The sequence below is a fragment of the Athene noctua genome, chromosome 17, assembly GCF_965140245.1.
Source record: "Athene noctua chromosome 17, bAthNoc1.hap1.1, whole genome shotgun sequence".
NCBI classification, from domain to species: Eukaryota; Metazoa; Chordata; class Aves; order Strigiformes; family Strigidae; genus Athene; species Athene noctua.
The window spans coordinates 2,488,059-2,504,612 of NC_134053.1; the positions used below are offsets into that span (position 1 = coordinate 2,488,059).

General features: G+C 53.9%; 1 protein-coding gene across 4 annotated transcripts; it reads right to left on the bottom strand.

Moving 5' to 3' along the window:
- Window positions 1–283: 283 nt before the first annotated feature.
- Window positions 284–16,510, bottom strand: ACAD10 (acyl-CoA dehydrogenase family member 10). 4 transcript variants are annotated; one of them, XM_074921061.1, is made up of 16 exons: window positions 16,462–16,510; window positions 15,990–16,124; window positions 15,451–15,627; window positions 14,119–14,267; window positions 13,128–13,322; window positions 11,335–11,493; window positions 10,395–10,554; window positions 9,820–9,961; window positions 9,000–9,068; window positions 8,031–8,212; window positions 7,307–7,457; window positions 5,943–6,088; window positions 4,960–5,133; window positions 3,738–4,093; window positions 1,332–1,400; window positions 284–1,252 (listed from the first exon to the last, which is right to left on the bottom strand). In XM_074921061.1, exons 3-16 carry the CDS (start codon window positions 15,617–15,619, stop codon window positions 1,079–1,081), a joined length of 2,295 nt encoding a protein of 764 aa, XP_074777162.1. In that variant the 5' UTR covers window positions 15,620–15,627; window positions 15,990–16,124; window positions 16,462–16,510; the 3' UTR covers window positions 284–1,078. The 4 variants fall into 4 exon arrangements, with proteins under 4 accessions (XP_074777162.1, XP_074777164.1, XP_074777165.1 ...); XM_074921063.1 differs by having other exon boundaries at window positions 284–1,034; window positions 9,000–9,128; XM_074921064.1 differs by lacking the exon at window positions 9,000–9,068.
- Window positions 16,511–16,554: the final 44 nt, after the last annotated feature.

Here is a 16,554-nt window from a genome sequence, read left to right on the forward strand (position 1 = left end):
CCCAAGTGCCTGGGCTGGGCTGATGGAGGCTCAGACAGAGGCTCCCTCCCCCTTCCACAGCCCGGCCAAGTGCTGGGGGTTGAGGTAGAATTTCACCCTGGAGCCTGGGAGAAACCAAAGCTCAGGTTACGAGGCTGCCCCGTGTGTTGAGCAGCCAGCACGGCCCCCCCGGGGCTCCCCGGTGTCCCGGAGAGGAGGGGTGGCTGCACAGACAGACGTGGCCTCATCAAAGTGGGCTGTGAGGCTGCACCCGCGCTGGAGAGACTGGAGGAGAATTCAGAAAAGTGTGCCCATCGCTTTAATATTGAATTAATCCTAGATTATGCATCAAGAGCTCAGGAATTACCACGATTGTTCCCACACTTCTCCTCTGTGAAGCACTGGAAGCCCCCACTGATCCTGTGGGTCCCTGAAGAAACCCAGAAAGACCCACCGCAGTCAAGGAACCGTGGAGTCCTCCCAGTTCCTCCCAGTTCCTCCCAGCGGCCAGGAACCGCCTCAGCTCCGGAGCCCCCCCTGAGGTCAGAGTCCTCAGGCAGCTGATTCAGTTCCTCCCCCAGCACTGACTGGAGTCCTCGCATCCACAGGCAGCGGAAGGTGTTTGTGCCAAAGGAGGAGAGACACCCCGCTCCATTCTCTTCACTCCCCAAGCCAAGTCTTGCACCCCCACCCGCTAATCCCTGAGCAACTTCCCCCCCACCCCCGGCTGGGATTGACTGCAACCTCATGATGGAATTTGCTCCATACCGACTGAACCTGGCAATAAAGGCACTGATAACGAGATAACAAGATACGAGATAACAGCAACCAGCACTGAAATCCCGAAGCTCCCAGGCTGCCGTTAGCACGGCCCCTCTCACGCCAGAGCGTGGTTTAGTCTCAGGTCCAAGGCTCCCCAGCGCAGCGGCCGGTGGCTGAGCTCTGGAGAGCGCTGTCCTGTGAACCATGCGGGACCTTCAGCCAGACACAGAGCTTAGACCTGAGCGCAGCACCAGGCTGGGGTCTGCACCGCCGCGACGTTCCGCTCGGGGGACCTGGGTGAGAGCGAGATCAAAGCCCACGCAGGGCAAGTCGGGGGCTACAGGATCAGGGAAGCACAGCAGCAAATGCCCCATCCCCTTCCACACCCCCTGAGGAAATGTCCTCCTCTGGGATCCCACGACACATGGGACAAATCACCCCTTGTGCTCACAGGCCCCAGGCTGCACAGCCTCGTTCCTGGTGCGGAGGAGGCCCCAGAAGAGATGTGTCCCTGTCAGAAGAGACGTGTCCCTGTGTCGCTTTATTTGGGCCAGACAAGGGTCAGAGGCTGGGTGCAGGTGTCTGCTCACCAGGCGATGCTGATCCATGGCCTGTACGGTCATTGTCAGATCTGCTGCTTTGGTCCTGGCACTCTCTGCCTGATGGAAGAGGATGAGACATATTAGGAAGGATTTCTGTGCAGAAGGGGCTGTTGGGCGTTGGAATGGGCTGCCCAGGGCAGGGTCAGGCTGGCTCTGAGGAAGGATTTCTGTGCAGAAGGGGCTGTTGGGCGTTGGAATGGGCTGCCCAGGGCAGGGGGGAGTCCCCGGGATCCCTGGAGGGGTTGAAGAGTCGGGCTGAGCCAGCGCTGAGGGATCTGGGGGAGTTGGGAACGGTCAGGGGGAGGGTCATGGTGGGGCTGGAGGAGCTTCAGGGGCTTTTCCAGCCCAGATGATTCTGGGATTTTATTCTGTGATTCTACTTATATCCTCCTCCACGCTGCTGCCCTGGTGCTGGCCCCTCCGCTAGCCAGGGCTGGCTCCCTCCCAGGCAGCCGAGTGCCCAGCGCTTTGCCCAGACGCACTTACACTCACTCTGAAAAAAGAAACTTTGCTTTGCCCTGCTCCTCTGGGGAGGATCTCCCCGGAGAACTGTGGGGACGGGCAGCCTGTGGGACCAGCGTGCAAAGTCTGCCGGCTCCCCGGGGGGGGATGCAGCGGGATCGGCCCCGGCGCTGCCCCGTTCAGCCGAGAGAGCCTCAGCCAAGGGCTGCTCGCTGCCAAGCTCACTGGGACGAAGCTCCACCGCTGCGGTGCCAGCTGGCACGGGGCAGGCTCACCCCTTCCCTTGGCCCTCGCTTCTGAGCACCCCGACAGTCCCAGGCCAGGACTTACTCAGCTGTTTAACACTCCACTGCGTTATCTTTCTGCTGCAGGCAGCAAAACTCCTCCCCTGGCTTTCACAACACGCTTCCACAGCAAAGGTTGAGAGTGCAGGGACGATGCCAAAGGAAAGAGCAGTGGGATGGACGGGGGGGGGTGGACGGGATGAGGGGGCTCTGTGTTCCCCCAGACAAGGAGCAGCATCTCCCCGACAAGCCCAAGGCACGGAGTAGAGAGAGTGTGGCAGTCCTGATGTTCAGAGGCTTGGCGACTCGCAGCTCTCGAGATGAGTGTTTTGAAGAAAGGCAAGAAGATCTGCTCATCTCAGCACTTCCAAATACCCCAGAGCTGCTGCCTCCCCGTCCTTTCCCCCTGCTCAGTGGATCAGCTGCTAAGCTCCCTGAAATGCTGGAGTTTGCTGGTTTCTGCCAGAGCACAAGGAAATGCTGCCGAAGGGCTGAACTACAGATGGGATTTTTTTTTGGCAGCTAAAAGGTGGTTAAGTAACCCACTAGAATTTCATAATGCCACTAGAATACATTAAGAATATAATCTAGGTAGCAACCCAAGGATAGGGATGTTTGCTTTCATGACACACTCTGTGAACAACCAGTTACGACACCGGTCCCGGCAATTCTGTTTGCAAACCAGCCAGCCCAGAGCCGTGGGGCTCACTGAGCTGCACCGCGGCCACCAGCAGCACTGGGAAGTAGAAGCACAAAGAAACCAGTTTGCAGAGCCCGGGCAGGGGACTCAGGTGTCCTGATATCTGTGTATTGACCTGACCTGTCTTGTGCTGGCAGAAGGAAGCGATGTGTAATTAAAACTCTGCAGTTCCAGAGCTGGTGCTACTCCCACCTCCACCACCGACCCACCACAGGACCGTGGGCAAGTCACTGTGGCAGCTGGTTTCTGCTTCCTCACCCCCAGACCAGGAATGACCCGTGTCTCCATTTGGAGGGTTTAGGGGTGCAGCAGCACCTGCTCTGCACAGGGAGCCCAGTGGCTCCCCAGAGCCTGCACGGCCAAGGGCCTGATCACACCCAGCTTATCACTGGGCAGGTGACTGTTTGCTGCTGGGGACGTCTGCAGGGCCAGCCCCTGCCAGGGAGAGGAGGATAAAAGAACACAAAGGAGGAAATGAAGCTGTGGAGGTGCAGGCAGCTCCCTGCCCTGCCTGAGGGACCTGCCAAGGAAGGACTGGGAGGTGCAAAGAGAATTAACTTAGCCTTTCCCACACAGAGACAGCAGCGAGGCCTCCCCTGAGAGGGGAAGGGACAGACAGGTGTGGAAAAGGCCAAACCCAGCCAAGCTCTGGGACCCCACTGATGGCAGGACCTTGGCAGAGCAGCACCAGCAATTACAGCTGGGTGGCGTTAATCTGCTCATCTCGGAAGGGAGTGCCAGCTGCTGAAATTGCTGTTTCCCAGAATAGCAACTCTGTTCCTTGAACGTAGCCAGCAGTGGGAACCCAGCTCCCTTTCTGTGAGCTGCTGGCCTCTATGAATGCCAGATGTCTGATGTGATGAAAGGCAAAGGCACTCAGAGGCACGCTACGATCCCCCACCCCGCTGCAGGTGCAGCAAAGCAAGCGTAGAGAGGAAGATGCCTCACCTTCGGTTCTAGAGGAGGACGTGGAGTCCATCTGGGCTGGGAAATCAGAAAACCCCACTGGAGAGCCACGATCTTTTCCAGCTTGCAGTAAAGACCCTGGGCCATCCCCAGCAGGCTGGTGGGGGGAATGACCGTGGGGACTTTGGGCACAGGAGCTGCCCCAGGCCGTGGCCAGGCAGCACAGCTCCTGCTGAGGAACGGCCCTCGCCCGGCCCAGGTACTGTAACGTCGTGCCAGGGGCTTTGTGGTGGGGAGGCCGTCGAAAACACGGAATCCTTCTTTGATGGCAAACTCCCAACCCAGGTCGGCCACAAATTCTGCATCCTCCGGGCTGCTGTCACCTGGGGCTGGCCTCTCTGGGGACAAAAGAATAGGACACTTTTATTTGAAAGAGCCCGTGTTATGTAGTCACGTCCCAACCAGCACCATGTGTCCTTGTCTGGGCCAGCCCAGCAGGACTCGGGAAAGAAATATAAAAATAATATCTTGTTTTTCTGTGATAAAGCCTCCCAGGCCAGACCTGATCTATGCAGATAAACCACACTGAGAGTTCACACCACCTCCCTGCTTCCGAGTCTCTCTGCCAAGGCCGGTGCTTGAAGGTCTGAGAGCTCCACCTGTAGGAGATGGCTCTGAGCTCTGCTCAGTTCTCCCGTGAAAGAAAAGAGACCACACAGCAACCTCTGATCGGCACAAACAGCAAACGGGAACTGAGCAGGCCTTGCATCCAGCAAAAAGCAGCCACTGGGGAAGTGCCCTGTGTGTGCTCCCCTCTGGCCCTGTTTTCTCTTTGCAGGACACAACCTGACAACACAGCACGGCTGTAGAGGCCTCACACCCTCCGGAGTGCGCGTGGGAGCAGGCAGGGAGCTCTGTGCTTTACAGGACACTCTGGTCCCAGCCCTCTTGTCTCCACACAGCAATAACTCGCTGGATGGTTGCTTCCAGCTCACTCATCTCCAAACGCAGAGGTGAAACGAGATCTCTCATTTTGAGGCTTTATTTCCCCTAAGAGCTCTACGCCGAAAGCACAAGACTGCCAGACATGCCACGCTTTGCTGTAACACCCAGAATTTCAGAGCTCTCAGGATTCACCTGCAGCACGTGCTGCCGGTCTGCACTCCCCGGGACAGCCCGAGAGCTCTCCCCACACCGGTGCTGCTGCAGCTGCGCTCTGGCTGGGGACCTGTGCAGAACAGACTCAACAGATTGGGTCCCTCACCTGCCAGAGAGTGTCTGTAGAGTCCCTGCAGCATTGCAGCCAGTCGGAAGAAGGCAAAGGCCATGTAGAAATTCCAGTTTTCGGGGTGCTCCGCTCCCATGTGGCCACAGTACATCTGGGAATATTCCTCTGCTGTGGGGATCCCCAGGTGCCCCAAATCACATTTCCTCAAGCCTGGAAAATGTGAAGAGGCAACAGTGAAGCAGCAGACAGTGGGGAGTTCAGAGCTTTCTAGGGATGCCGTGAGGCTTGTGGCAGAGCCGGGCAGCGGAGGGACCTGCGCCATCCAACGCCAGCACGGCTGCCGTGCTGTTTCCTTACATAACAATGAGGGTTTGGCACCAGCCCATGGAGGTGAAATGCATACAGGGCAGTTGTCTTCACTGGGGTGAGATCATGAAAGCAGTAACTGATGGATCTTCCTCCTAAACGATGGAGTAATTTTCCTCCCTGTTCACCCCTATATTGTTCTTTTATTAAACAAGTGTATATCTTTGTGGACAAACCCCTTCTGGGCTGGCCTGGCTCACAGCTTTCTACCCAGAAAAGTTCCCTGGCTTTACAGCTGAAGCAAGATGGAAAATAATCCAAATTAACTTTTAAATGCAGTTTGGCAATCTTGTGAAGCAGGGCCCTCCTCTCTGGGCCCATCCCTGACGCGACTGCTAACAAAGAGGGTGACGGTTCCAACCAGGACGGGGAGTGCATGGCAGAGAATCCCCCGAAGGGACAGCAGACACGAGACAAACTGGGGATGGGGTGACCGTGGCACGGTGATTACTGCACATGCAGGAAGATGTTTCTACCCTGGAGGAAGGAAACATCTCTCTTCAGGGAGGGGAGAAAGGGCAGAGCAGGGGATATGGCACGAGCCCCCTTCCAGCTGCAGCGAGCCCAGCTGTCAGCTGAGCTTTCTAAGCAGGAGCTGATCTGTTTCTGAACTTAGTTCACGTGTGTCAGACGTGACTTTGCCCTCTCTGTACCTCTCAGTGCATTAAAGTGAGGTGGCAGGAAGTAGGCCATACAGTTATTCGCCAAATCAGAGATGGGATCTCCTAGAGTTGAAAGCTTCCAGCCAAGGACAGCAAGGACTTCTGGCCTGTCTGGATGAAAGACCAGGTTGTCCATCCTGTATCAGAAGGAAAAAGAGATCAGAAAAGTCTCAAGAGAGGGGAAAAAAATCCCAGCGCTCAGCAGCAGGAGGTGCTTTCCAGTGCTCTTCACTCTCTGCAAAAATTGCTGAGTCCTTTGGGAGGCTGCACAAGTGACAAATTAATTTCTGTAAACATAAGTCAGAGAGGACTGAGATTACTCAATAGTGAACTCCCTGGTTAATGATGAACTGAATCGTGCTTTGAAGAATGAAACAAAGTTATCCAGGGCCTCAGATCATTAACAGATGTTACAGGACAGGCTAGCCAAAATGTGGAGTGGGCAAGACACTGGTCCAGGGGGATCGTTTCAAAGACACAATAACTCCAGGCCTTGCACTGTCATGTGCTGCAGATTATAAGCAGCCTTCACCAGTTTGAGCCCCAGGAGAGGGCAGCAGCTTACCGAGGAGGAAACAGAGAGGGCAGCCACCCTGGCAGGGTGCGGAGAGCTCACCAGCTTCCAGGCGCACTGGAACTGGGCACTAAACCTGGTGGGAGGGAGCCTTGGCCCAGCACTGGCATACACCCACGCTGCAGCCTTGCAGCCCTGGCAGCCAGGGCCTGGCAACGCAGAAGTAACTCTGTGCATCCCTCCCCTCTGTCCCGAGGCACCACGCTCCTGCAGGACTTTGCCTGTAGCACTGCCAGGTTTCGCTGTACATCCTGCAGCATCTCACCAGCCACCCAAACGCTTTAAGCACCAAATACCATTAGCGACCAGGACTGATTTCTGAGTATTGCAGAAAGAGTCGATGATCCTCCAGTGTTAGACCCGTTCGCAGTGGTTGGGCGAAGAAACTGCAACACCAGTGAGGCAGTAAGATTGGGATCGGACATCAGGAGTCCAGGCTCTCCATTCCTGCCCCCAGTTTCCCCGCTTTCGAATGGACACTGCTTTAAACTGCCACAGACCAGGAGGCAGATGAACACTGGGGAAAATAGGAGAGCTCTGGGTGCAAGACGGCACCAGTCGGACCTCCTGGGATATGTTTCTCATGACAGATGTGAAGGGCTTGTGGCCCTCTAGATCTCGTTACCTGGGGGATGCTAAACTTGACCCAGAGCCCAGCTTTTGGATCGTTCTGAAGCTGCTGTGCCAGCCCAACTAAGCATCTCTTTGGAGTTTGCATATTGCTTTACCCTCTCTCCTGCCTGGGATGTGCTCCAGGGCGGTGCTGTCAGCCAGGCAGTACCTGAAATCACCGTGCACCACTGTTGTCTTCTGAGATTCAGGGAAATGCAGAGGCAGCCACTCGATGAGTCTCTCCATCGCTGGGATAACGTGAGTTTCTGTAGCTCGATACTGCTTTGTCCAGGCCTCAACTTCCTGCTGAATGTAATTGCCTGTAACAGAGGAATGAAGGTTCTCAGGGTGAGAGGGATGGGCACAAAGAGAATTCAAAAAAGATGCATAAAAGGTGCGTGCAGAAAAAGTCAAACAGCCAAGCAGATCTCAGTCCAGCCCCTGAGCTAAGCTCCAAGAGTTTAACTGTGATTTCCAGGGGTTCTCATATATTCTTAACTGGGCACTAGGTTTGATATTCTGGTGAAAATAAACAGATCCTGGACAAAACCATAAGTTTTCCAACAAGTCCAAGAAGCTGAGATAGCTCTGCAGAGAGACTGAGGAAGTCTGGTCAGAGGTGGCAGCAAAGCAGTGACTCGTGCCCCCGCAGCGCAGCCCTTGCTCCTGGCAGGCAGCTCTGGGGATCACTACCAGGAAACACAGACGGGGAGGATCTGAAGCAGCTCTCTACACCCTCCCACCACGCTCTGGGGATTCAGACCCCCTGCTACCCATTTTGCTTTCCCCACTGCCCCCAAGTTCAGCCCAAGTCCTGTACCTGAGCCTATCCTTTGAAATGCTGATGCACAGGAGAGGAAAACACTGACAGAGGATACAGAGCCTTCTCTCACCGTGCTCCCCGAGGTCCTCCAGCTCAGCTGCTCTCAGGTCTACGCGGTGGATCTTGGCGAGGACTTGACTCATGGCAGCATAAACAGCCCTCCGCTGGCTGGGCTGCAGGGTGGGGAGGGAGACGTCGCCGCAGACGCGGCCAGCGCAGTGCTCCATCAGGTAGAAAGGTGTGCCCAGGGTGCTGGTGGAACCGGTGGGTCTGAGGTTAATCCTGCTACCTCCCACCCCTCAAATCTCACCTGCCCCTTGAACGTGTCCCCAGGCCTCACCTGCACATCGAAGAGCAGCCTCAACAGTGCTTGAGCCCTCAAGCCTGGCTGTGGCCGGGGTTTAAGCCCAGCTCAGGCTGCCAGACAGTGGCACACAGCTGTGGCACCATTAGTCCCAGCCCCTCCAGCCCCAGGAAGCTGAGCTTGAGGCCAGGCTACACCATAAACCATCTCCCTGCCCGCCCTGCTGTGCTCTCAGACTGCACGCAAACACCGTGAACGGTGGACACGCATTTAGCTGCAGTGCAGAGACTTTATTACTGCAGCCGGCAGAGATCTGAGCGTGGCTGTGCTGGCTGCAGGCTGCGCAGGCTGTCCTGGTCGCAGACTTGCTGCTATCATGGCTGTAGATCTTGGGGCAAGTCTGAGGTCTGGCAGTTATAAAAATCACCTCCTTATTGGAACTCTGAGCATACCCAGTCAGCGGGAAGCCCTACAACACTTGTTTTCTAGCAGCTTTTCAAAGGAAGACAGCATTTTGATTAATTGTTAAAAGAAGGACATACCTAAACCAAGCCAAATTAAAGTGTTACTGTCCTTTGAACTTCTTAGGGGCTCCTCTAGCCCAAGATTGGGCAAACACTAATTAGACCAGTGTGCTTTGTGAGGTCTGGTTCCTTTTTCTCTCCTCTCCTTGTCTTTGGGGGAAATCTGGCTGAAGTTGTCGAGCACAGAGTGAAAGCTGGGGGCCGAGATTACCTTCTGTCCTGGCAGAGAGCAAGCACAGTGGGAACAGGAACACCAGCCTCAGAGAGTGCCTTCAGTACCCTGCTGGGGCGAGTCAGAGCCGTGTCAGCACAGAGAGGCATTAGGGAATCAATACTAGAACTGCATTGTTGCTAGGCAGACACGCAGTATGAGAGTCCTGTGCTCAGTTTTAAATGTGATTTGAGTGAAAGAAGCACATCAAAACCTTCATAAGGCCCAGAGCCCCAAGATCTACCCATCACACTCTGGAAAACCAAGGGGGGATCATAGCTGTCCCCCACAAGCATCCTGCTGCTAAGGCAGAGACTTCTGGCACAACAAACTGTGTTAGTTGTTGGATTGGATGATCTTCAAGATCTTTTCTAACCGAGATGATTCTGTGATTCTGTGAAACTGGTCCCAGCACGGGTCTCGCCCTTCGCAGGGCTCAGCTGCAGTGCTGTGTTGTGACCTCTCTCCCACCTAAGGTGCCAGACGCGGCAGTGAGACCCGGCGTCTCCCAGCGCTGGCAGAGCTGTGGTGTGCCCCGTGGACTGGGAGGAGCAGGGTGCAGGAGCGGGGAGGGGGCTTTGCACAGGCACGGGGTCCTAAGGGCACGCTCGCCCCCAGGAGAGCTGTGGAGCCGTGCAACGGCTACGGGCTCCGGAGCCGTGCGAAAGGCAGGGGGGCAGCGAGGGAGGCAGGTGTGTGTGACGAGGAACAGAAAAGCCAAGGCTGGAGCAGAGCTGTGGCCCTAGGACCGGGTTGTCTGGCATCTCCTACAAAAGTCTTCCCCCCTCAGGCAGCAGGAGGAGCCCAGCTGCCCTCTCACCTGTATTCCCTTCCGACGGCAGGGCCTGCGGGACACGGGCTGCCACAGGGCTCCTTCTTCAGCACTAGCAAACGATCTCCAAACTTCACTGAATAGCTCCGGGAAGATTGTCCCTGGCCAAACTGCCGTACCACGAGCGGGCCTGAAGAGTTGAGAGCAGAGGGTCAGCAGACAGAGGCATGAGCTGGGATTATTTCTCACCATTTCTCCAGGTTCTACTTCCCCTTCCTGCGCCCGGCTCTGAGATCTGACTCGCAACAATCAGCAACATACACCTTGCTCCCGTGTCCCAGATCCCTGGGAAGCTCATAGATGGCTCACAGGCCAGGAATATTCCCGGCATCTCTTTGGCAACTTGTGTTCAACCCCTCCCAAATGAGGAAGTCCTAAAATGTTGCTTCCCATTTCTGGGAAACAGTGACAGATCACTGAAACCTGAATAGCTGCAACATCTGCTTGGAGATTAGGAGCCTTTAATCAATATTATTTTTCAGTCCATCTGCTGTAGAATAGAAAGCGCCAATGCCTTCAGAATAATCAAGCTTACAAGCTGAAGAGAAAAAGCGCTGCAGTACCTGCTGTGTGTTCACCAAGAACATTTTCAAGGTACTTTTGCAGATGATCTTTAGGGATTTCCATGCTTGGTCTCACTGAACGAGTATATGGAACAAACCCTCGCAAAGGAAAACCCAGACAGGCTTCAAGCTCTTTGAGTGCTACTTCTGGATCATCGACCTGAAAGCAGGAGGGAGAGAGTAATGCTGGGTGATAGTCAGAAGATAATATTGCCCAGGAAAGAAAGAGCTCCACACACATGTGATGCATTTATCTGTGAGTCCAACGGCACTGATTCACTAAGACACACGGGAATTCACGGGTCTTCCCCGGCCAACACAGAGCCCAGTACCATGACTAGTACTTGCTGAGCCTCCCACCTGGGTCTCTGTCCCAGTTCTGGTGGCACAGGCACTGTGAGCTTGGGCTAAGAGCTGGAACTCCCTGCGTGCAGGCCAGGGGAGCAGAGCTCCCTCTTCCCACCAGTCCCATGCTTGTCCTTCCCCCAGTGGTCCCCACTGAAGTAAAACCCTCCGAAGCTAGGGGGGGGGGGTTAAACAGTCAGTCCCCAGCTGACAGATCCATGAAGCCTTAGAGCTTCTAGAAATTTATTCACTGTGTCTTATTTTCTCCCACCAGGTGGATGTGGTTGTCTCAACCATACGGTCAGGGCTGTTTCTCAAATAGGGAACTGAGGTCCACAAAGGAGAAGCCACTTCTCCAAGGTTACACTGGCAGTAGGGCTCAGAGCTGTGAATGAAGCAGGCCGGTGCAGACCTTGCCAGGAATCCTCCCCTTTAACCCCGCCACATCCTGTAGGAATAAGGACAGGCTGAAACAAAAGGCTTGGCAACACGACTCTGCCACTGCCATTTGAAAACACTGAACCAGTCAAGTCAAACACAGCTTCTGGACTTAAAAACCATACCCAAAGCCCGCCCTGGTTGCACTGCTTTGTACCTTCACCGTTTTAATGCCAAGCTGGGCTGCTGCTTTCAGTTTCTGGCTGCTGTTGTCGAGGAAGATGGATTCCTGGGGCTGAACACCCAAGCGCTCCAAGCACAGCTCGTAGACACGAGGGTCTGGCTTGTGCATTCCTTCCCGATAAGATTCAACCACCTACAGCAACAACAAATGGATTATGCATGAGCCTACTGTGACCACAAACATCTGTGCAGCGTTGGAAGTGGAGGATGGGACGGTGGGAAAGAGACTGACAGTCTAATTAACATGTGAAATGAAGGACACGGGGAATGGAGGGCTGACAGGGCTGGGTGGGACGTGATTCAAGCGACTGCATGGGTGCCAACTGCCTTGGCTGTGGCTCTCTCAGCTCCAATCAGCCAAACAGGATCAGCCAGTCCTTCGATGGAAGATATCCAACGAGATGTCACGAAGTGGGAGACTCGCTGGATGTCCCAGACAGTGCTGAACCCACTGATCAACGCCATCCAAGAAAGCCTTGGATTGCACCACCTTCCAAACGATCTGGAAAAGCAGTGTCCTGACCACTGCACCTCCCAACCACACCAAAGTGATCTGCACAGCAGCAGAGATGCTGACCGCAATCATCTGCCCAAATTCGGATCAAAAATATCTTGGGTCAGTCTCCGAATACTCACATTGTCCTCAAAACCATAAAAAATTCAAGCAGTATTTCACCCCTGCACTGATAGACACTCTAGGAATAGAAATTAATCTATTAGATAGATATAAAATCCAATGCTAATGGAAATCCACATTCAATTAATCTTTTTTTCCCCACACAGTGCAGTGCTGTTGCCTGCTGCTAGAGAAGAGCTACACGCATGAGTGATGACACTGGATAGGCCACGGTTATTAAAGTGCTTTGAAACATTCTGAGATGAAGGGTACCACAGAGCATCACAACAAGAGCATCACTCCACTAAGAGAACTTCCCAGGCACCCCTGCCACTAGCGTGAGGCACAGAAAGCCGAGCTGATAATGATGTAACGTTAACAAGATGACTTTAAACAGTCCTGGGTTTTAAATGTATCGACACGACTTTTCTTTGCATATTTTACTGTCTTAATCAAGGCTATAAAACAAACTTACTCCTGAAATTCAAAGATGTGAGTTTAACGGTTGGAGTCTTTTCCAACCAAGATGAGTCTGGGATTCTGTGAGTTGGGGCACACAAAAAAGCAAATTTTCTGTCATGCTGAGCCGAGTCCTCGTAGCTGCCTGTTAAAGTGGAGCTGCTCGAACCAGCCTCGAGGTTCATGGCTCATCTTCTGCCTCATCTCTGACAAGCGAAGCGTGCTGGGAGAGGGCTCTCAGACACATCCACACCTTGGGGTAGTGGGATTTTTTTTTAGTATAGGGGATGCTTTGGAATTCTTCGGGATGCAACAAGCTTTAGAAGAGTAAGGACTAAATATAAAGCAGGCAGGGGCACTGGGTAATAACATTTATTTCTCTTGTGGTGTTCCAGCTTCCAAGTCCTTTATCGACATCACTGCCTATGCCTGTTACACGTACACTTGTGGTTGTGTGGGCACTTTGCAATGAATTTTCAAACGCACAAGTACCTGCCACTCGCTCAGACCCTCTTCCAGGCCCAGTCACTACAATGAATTACGCCAGGAAAGCTTTTCTACAGACTCATAGATTTCTGTCTAACATATGCTGCTGGTGGCTGTTTGTTTGGTACCTTCATGTAAAGAATATCAGCTGCTGCTTTCTATAGACCTAGGTACAGAAATGTATTTTGGAATCCATCCAGGCTTACCACATCAAAGTGCTTTCGGTCTAGGGGCAGAAAGCTCTCCACATTCCGCGGCCAGAAGTTGTTGCTTAGAAGAGCTGTCTTAAGTCCTTCCGCACGGATACACTGTACTGCTTCTGCCATTATGGGGAGCTGTTTTATCATCTCATTTCTGATTAAGTCCAGGAGAAAAGAGTCCACTGGAACACAGACATTTGCCTAAGAAACCAGAGAAACCCCAACAATGGTAATCAGCCATACATGGCTTTGAAGCAGGGAGGAATATAAGAGTGGTTGGGTAGGCAGGTTGCCCGTTCATCTTATCTTGCTGTCCTACTTCCTCTGGCAGCAGAAAGCAGTCAGTGAATCTCCCAGCTAAATTGCTTGGACCAAATAAACCAGCGTTCTCACGTTGCTAATTCTACAGAAGCAGCAGTGGACGTAAAGGGCCGATTTTGGGAAAGAGGAATGTACCACGACTGTGCCTGCCATGGAATCAAGGCAGGTTAGAGATAAATACTGCTTTACCATTCAGCAGGCAGGAAAGGAATCTGCATTTTAGGCTGAGCTGTTTAAAAAAAACTTCACTGTATTCCTGGAGGGGCTTCTACTGATCTTAAGATCTTAAGAACCCTCCCCAGAGACCATGGTCTCCAGCCATCGAGCGTGTCCACGTACGAACTAACAGCAAAAACCTTTCAGCTGGTCTCTGACTCTCTGACTTGTCATCTTGGCTGATCCTAGAGGTGTCTTGAAAAAAAAAAAGTTATGAAATATGCAGGGGAAGTGAAGGCAAATTCAGCTGACCGTGCTGGCAGGGTACCAGAATGATGATGGCAGTGAAAAATCTGCCCTGATCAAACAGCAATGCTTCCTAGGTGGTAAATCCAAACCCTTCCATCAAAGGATTTCTTTTAAAAGCTCCTCTTTCCTCACTGAACCACCACATTGCAGGATCCCTGCAATTTCCCTGCAGTCAGGAAGCACAAAGAGAGGACAGGGGGAGTTGGCTTACAATCTCAAAGCACTGCTGTCCCAATTCCTGCAAAAACTCCACAGTCGTCAGCTCTCCTCTTGTGTACTTCAGAGAGGGGCTATTTTCCCCTCCAGAGAGTAGAGCTTGCTGGACAGTGCCGGCTGGAATACAATTCTGGGCCTCCCAGACTACATAGAGAAAAGTAAGAAAGCCAAGAGAGAGCACATACAGCATCATCAGAACTGGGAAATCAGATTGAAATCATTCTGAGGTCTGATACATGGACCAGCGCTCAGGAGAACTGATGTGCTGGACCGGGGTAATTTACCCAGACACAGAGAGACGAAGTTTGGGCAGTCCCCCAGCCGAAGCACCTCGCTTCTTTAATTTCGGTGTGGTACCCTTGGGGTGAGAACACGGAGTTCTCACAGCGTGCTGAGGGGCTCTACCAACGTTGGGTGGTATCAGCCACCACAGGACGGTTTCATTACCAGCTGGGTTCAGGCCCTGACCTGGAGCTGTCAACATCGTTGCTGCTTGTTGTCAGTTCTGGTGGCACAACAGCCACAGAATCACAGAATCAACTAGGTTGGAAAGGACCTTGAAGATCATCCAGTCCAACTGTTAACCCAACACTGACCGTTCCCAACTCCCCCAGATCCCTCAGCGCTGGCTCAGCCCGACTCTTCAACCCCTCCAGGGATCCCGGGGACTCCCCCCTGCCCTGGGCAGCCCATTCCAACGCCCAACAGCCCCTTCTGCACAGAAATCCTTCCTCAGAGCCAGCCTGACCCTGCCCTGGGCAGCTTGAGGCCATTCCCTCGGGGCCTGGCGCTGGGGCCTTGGCTCCAGAGACTCACCCCCCCTCTCTGCCCCCTCCTGGCAGGGAGTTGCAGAGGGCCAGGAGGTCTCCCCTCAGCCTCCTCTTCTCCAGACTGAACCCCCCCAGTTCCCCCAGCCGCTCCCCAGCAGACCTGTGCTCCAGACCCTGCCCCAGCTCCGTTGCCCTTCTCTGGCCACGCTCGAGTCATTCAATGGCCTGTTTGGGGTGAGGGGCCCAAAACTGAACCCACTCAGCGAGGGGCGGCCTCACCAGTGCCGAGCCCAGGGCTCAGATCCCTTCCCTGTCCCTGCTGGCCACGCCAGTGCTGACACAAGCCAGGATGCCATTGGCCTTCTTGGCCCCCTGGGCACACTCTGGCTTCTGTTCAGCCGGCTGTCGATCAACCCCCCAGGTCCCTCTCTGACTGGCACACATCGTCATCGCAAGTCCTTGAATATCTTACCACAACCAGAGGCAGCTGACAGGCTCACCTGCAATTTCTTTTCCCTCCATGCATAGAAACAACGGGAACAAATGAGAATACACACCCGCAGCTGTCTTGTAAGGGGACGGGAGGAGCACTCCGCTCGCCTCAAAGATCACGGCTTTATATCGGCACCATCCGGAACGTCTCCGCAGGACAAAGCCCTGCGGGTGCTGCCAGACCCCAGCACGGAGCAGGTAGGGAGGGACACGGGCAACGCTCCTCACGTACATGCTGTGAACTGCGTGGAGGGCGGTAGGAAAATTCCGCCCGGGGAGAGAGGTGAGGACAAAAAGCTTGGAATTAAAAGGGTAAATACATATTCATGCGTGTGAAGTGCCCCAGCCACATCAGGGCACCCCGAATATGGTTTTATTTTATGCCCTTCAAACATTTGAGTACAACACGATTTGACTAATCATTAACACGCACACTGCTGATTACTAATCAAAAGCAAAGCGACTATAGTTTTGCAATATTCGTGTTGCTTGTCTGTTGATCCGGATGTCCACGCAGTCAGCTAAAGTTACTTCTCTATGACGCCAGACAATTATGGGATGGTTTCAAAGACACGTTAGAGCAGCTATAGGATGCTGGTGTTACCTTGATTATCCGGGGGTATCCTTTATCCTTCAAGGACAGCTCTATGCCATGAAGCAAAGTTCTTATTTTCAGGGCTGGTCTTTCAGTTTCTTTTACTTAAGCATGAATCATACCAAAGCTTGGCACAGCCCCGAGCTGCAAGATACAAATGTGGCTGGTGTCAGAGGAAAGGAAGAAACGGGGTTTATTTTTTTATTATTATTTTTTGGGAGGGGGCTTCAGCCTAAGGGGATGGGGCTTGGCTCTGTTACCATGGTAACGGGCCCTGTGGCTCTGGTGCGGGCCTGCCCGGGCAGGACTGTCACCACTAAACCCCCCACCCGCCGTGTCCCCCCTTCTCTCAGCCCTGAAATCACACCTGGGGGTGCCGGGGGGGTCCCCTCCGTTCCCGGCCCCCCCTAGGCCTAGTCCAGGCCAGGCCTGGCCTCACCCTGCCCTCTGACCGCAGCCCCCGGGTCTCGCGAGAACACACCGGGAAGTCTCGCGAGGAGCAGCCGCGCGCCGCCGCCTCTTCCTCCTCCTCCTCCTCCCTCGTGGTGTCGTCGCTGCCGTGACGTCATCGCGC

Excerpts from the sequence above, each read along its gene's own strand:
- ACAD10 (XM_074921061.1), bottom strand. The coding sequence starts at position 15,619 with ATGTACGTGAGGAGCGTTGCCCGTGTCCCTCCCTACCTGCTCCGTGCT. Across the intron at positions 14,268-15,450 it reads CCCTTACAAGACAGCTGCGG|TCTGGGAGGCCCAGAATTGT; the intron begins GTGTGTATTCTC and ends TTCTCTATGTAG. Across the intron at positions 6,089-7,306 it reads GTGGTGCACGGTGATTTCAG|GATGGACAACCTGGTCTTTC; the intron begins GTACTGCCTGGC and ends CTTCTGATACAG.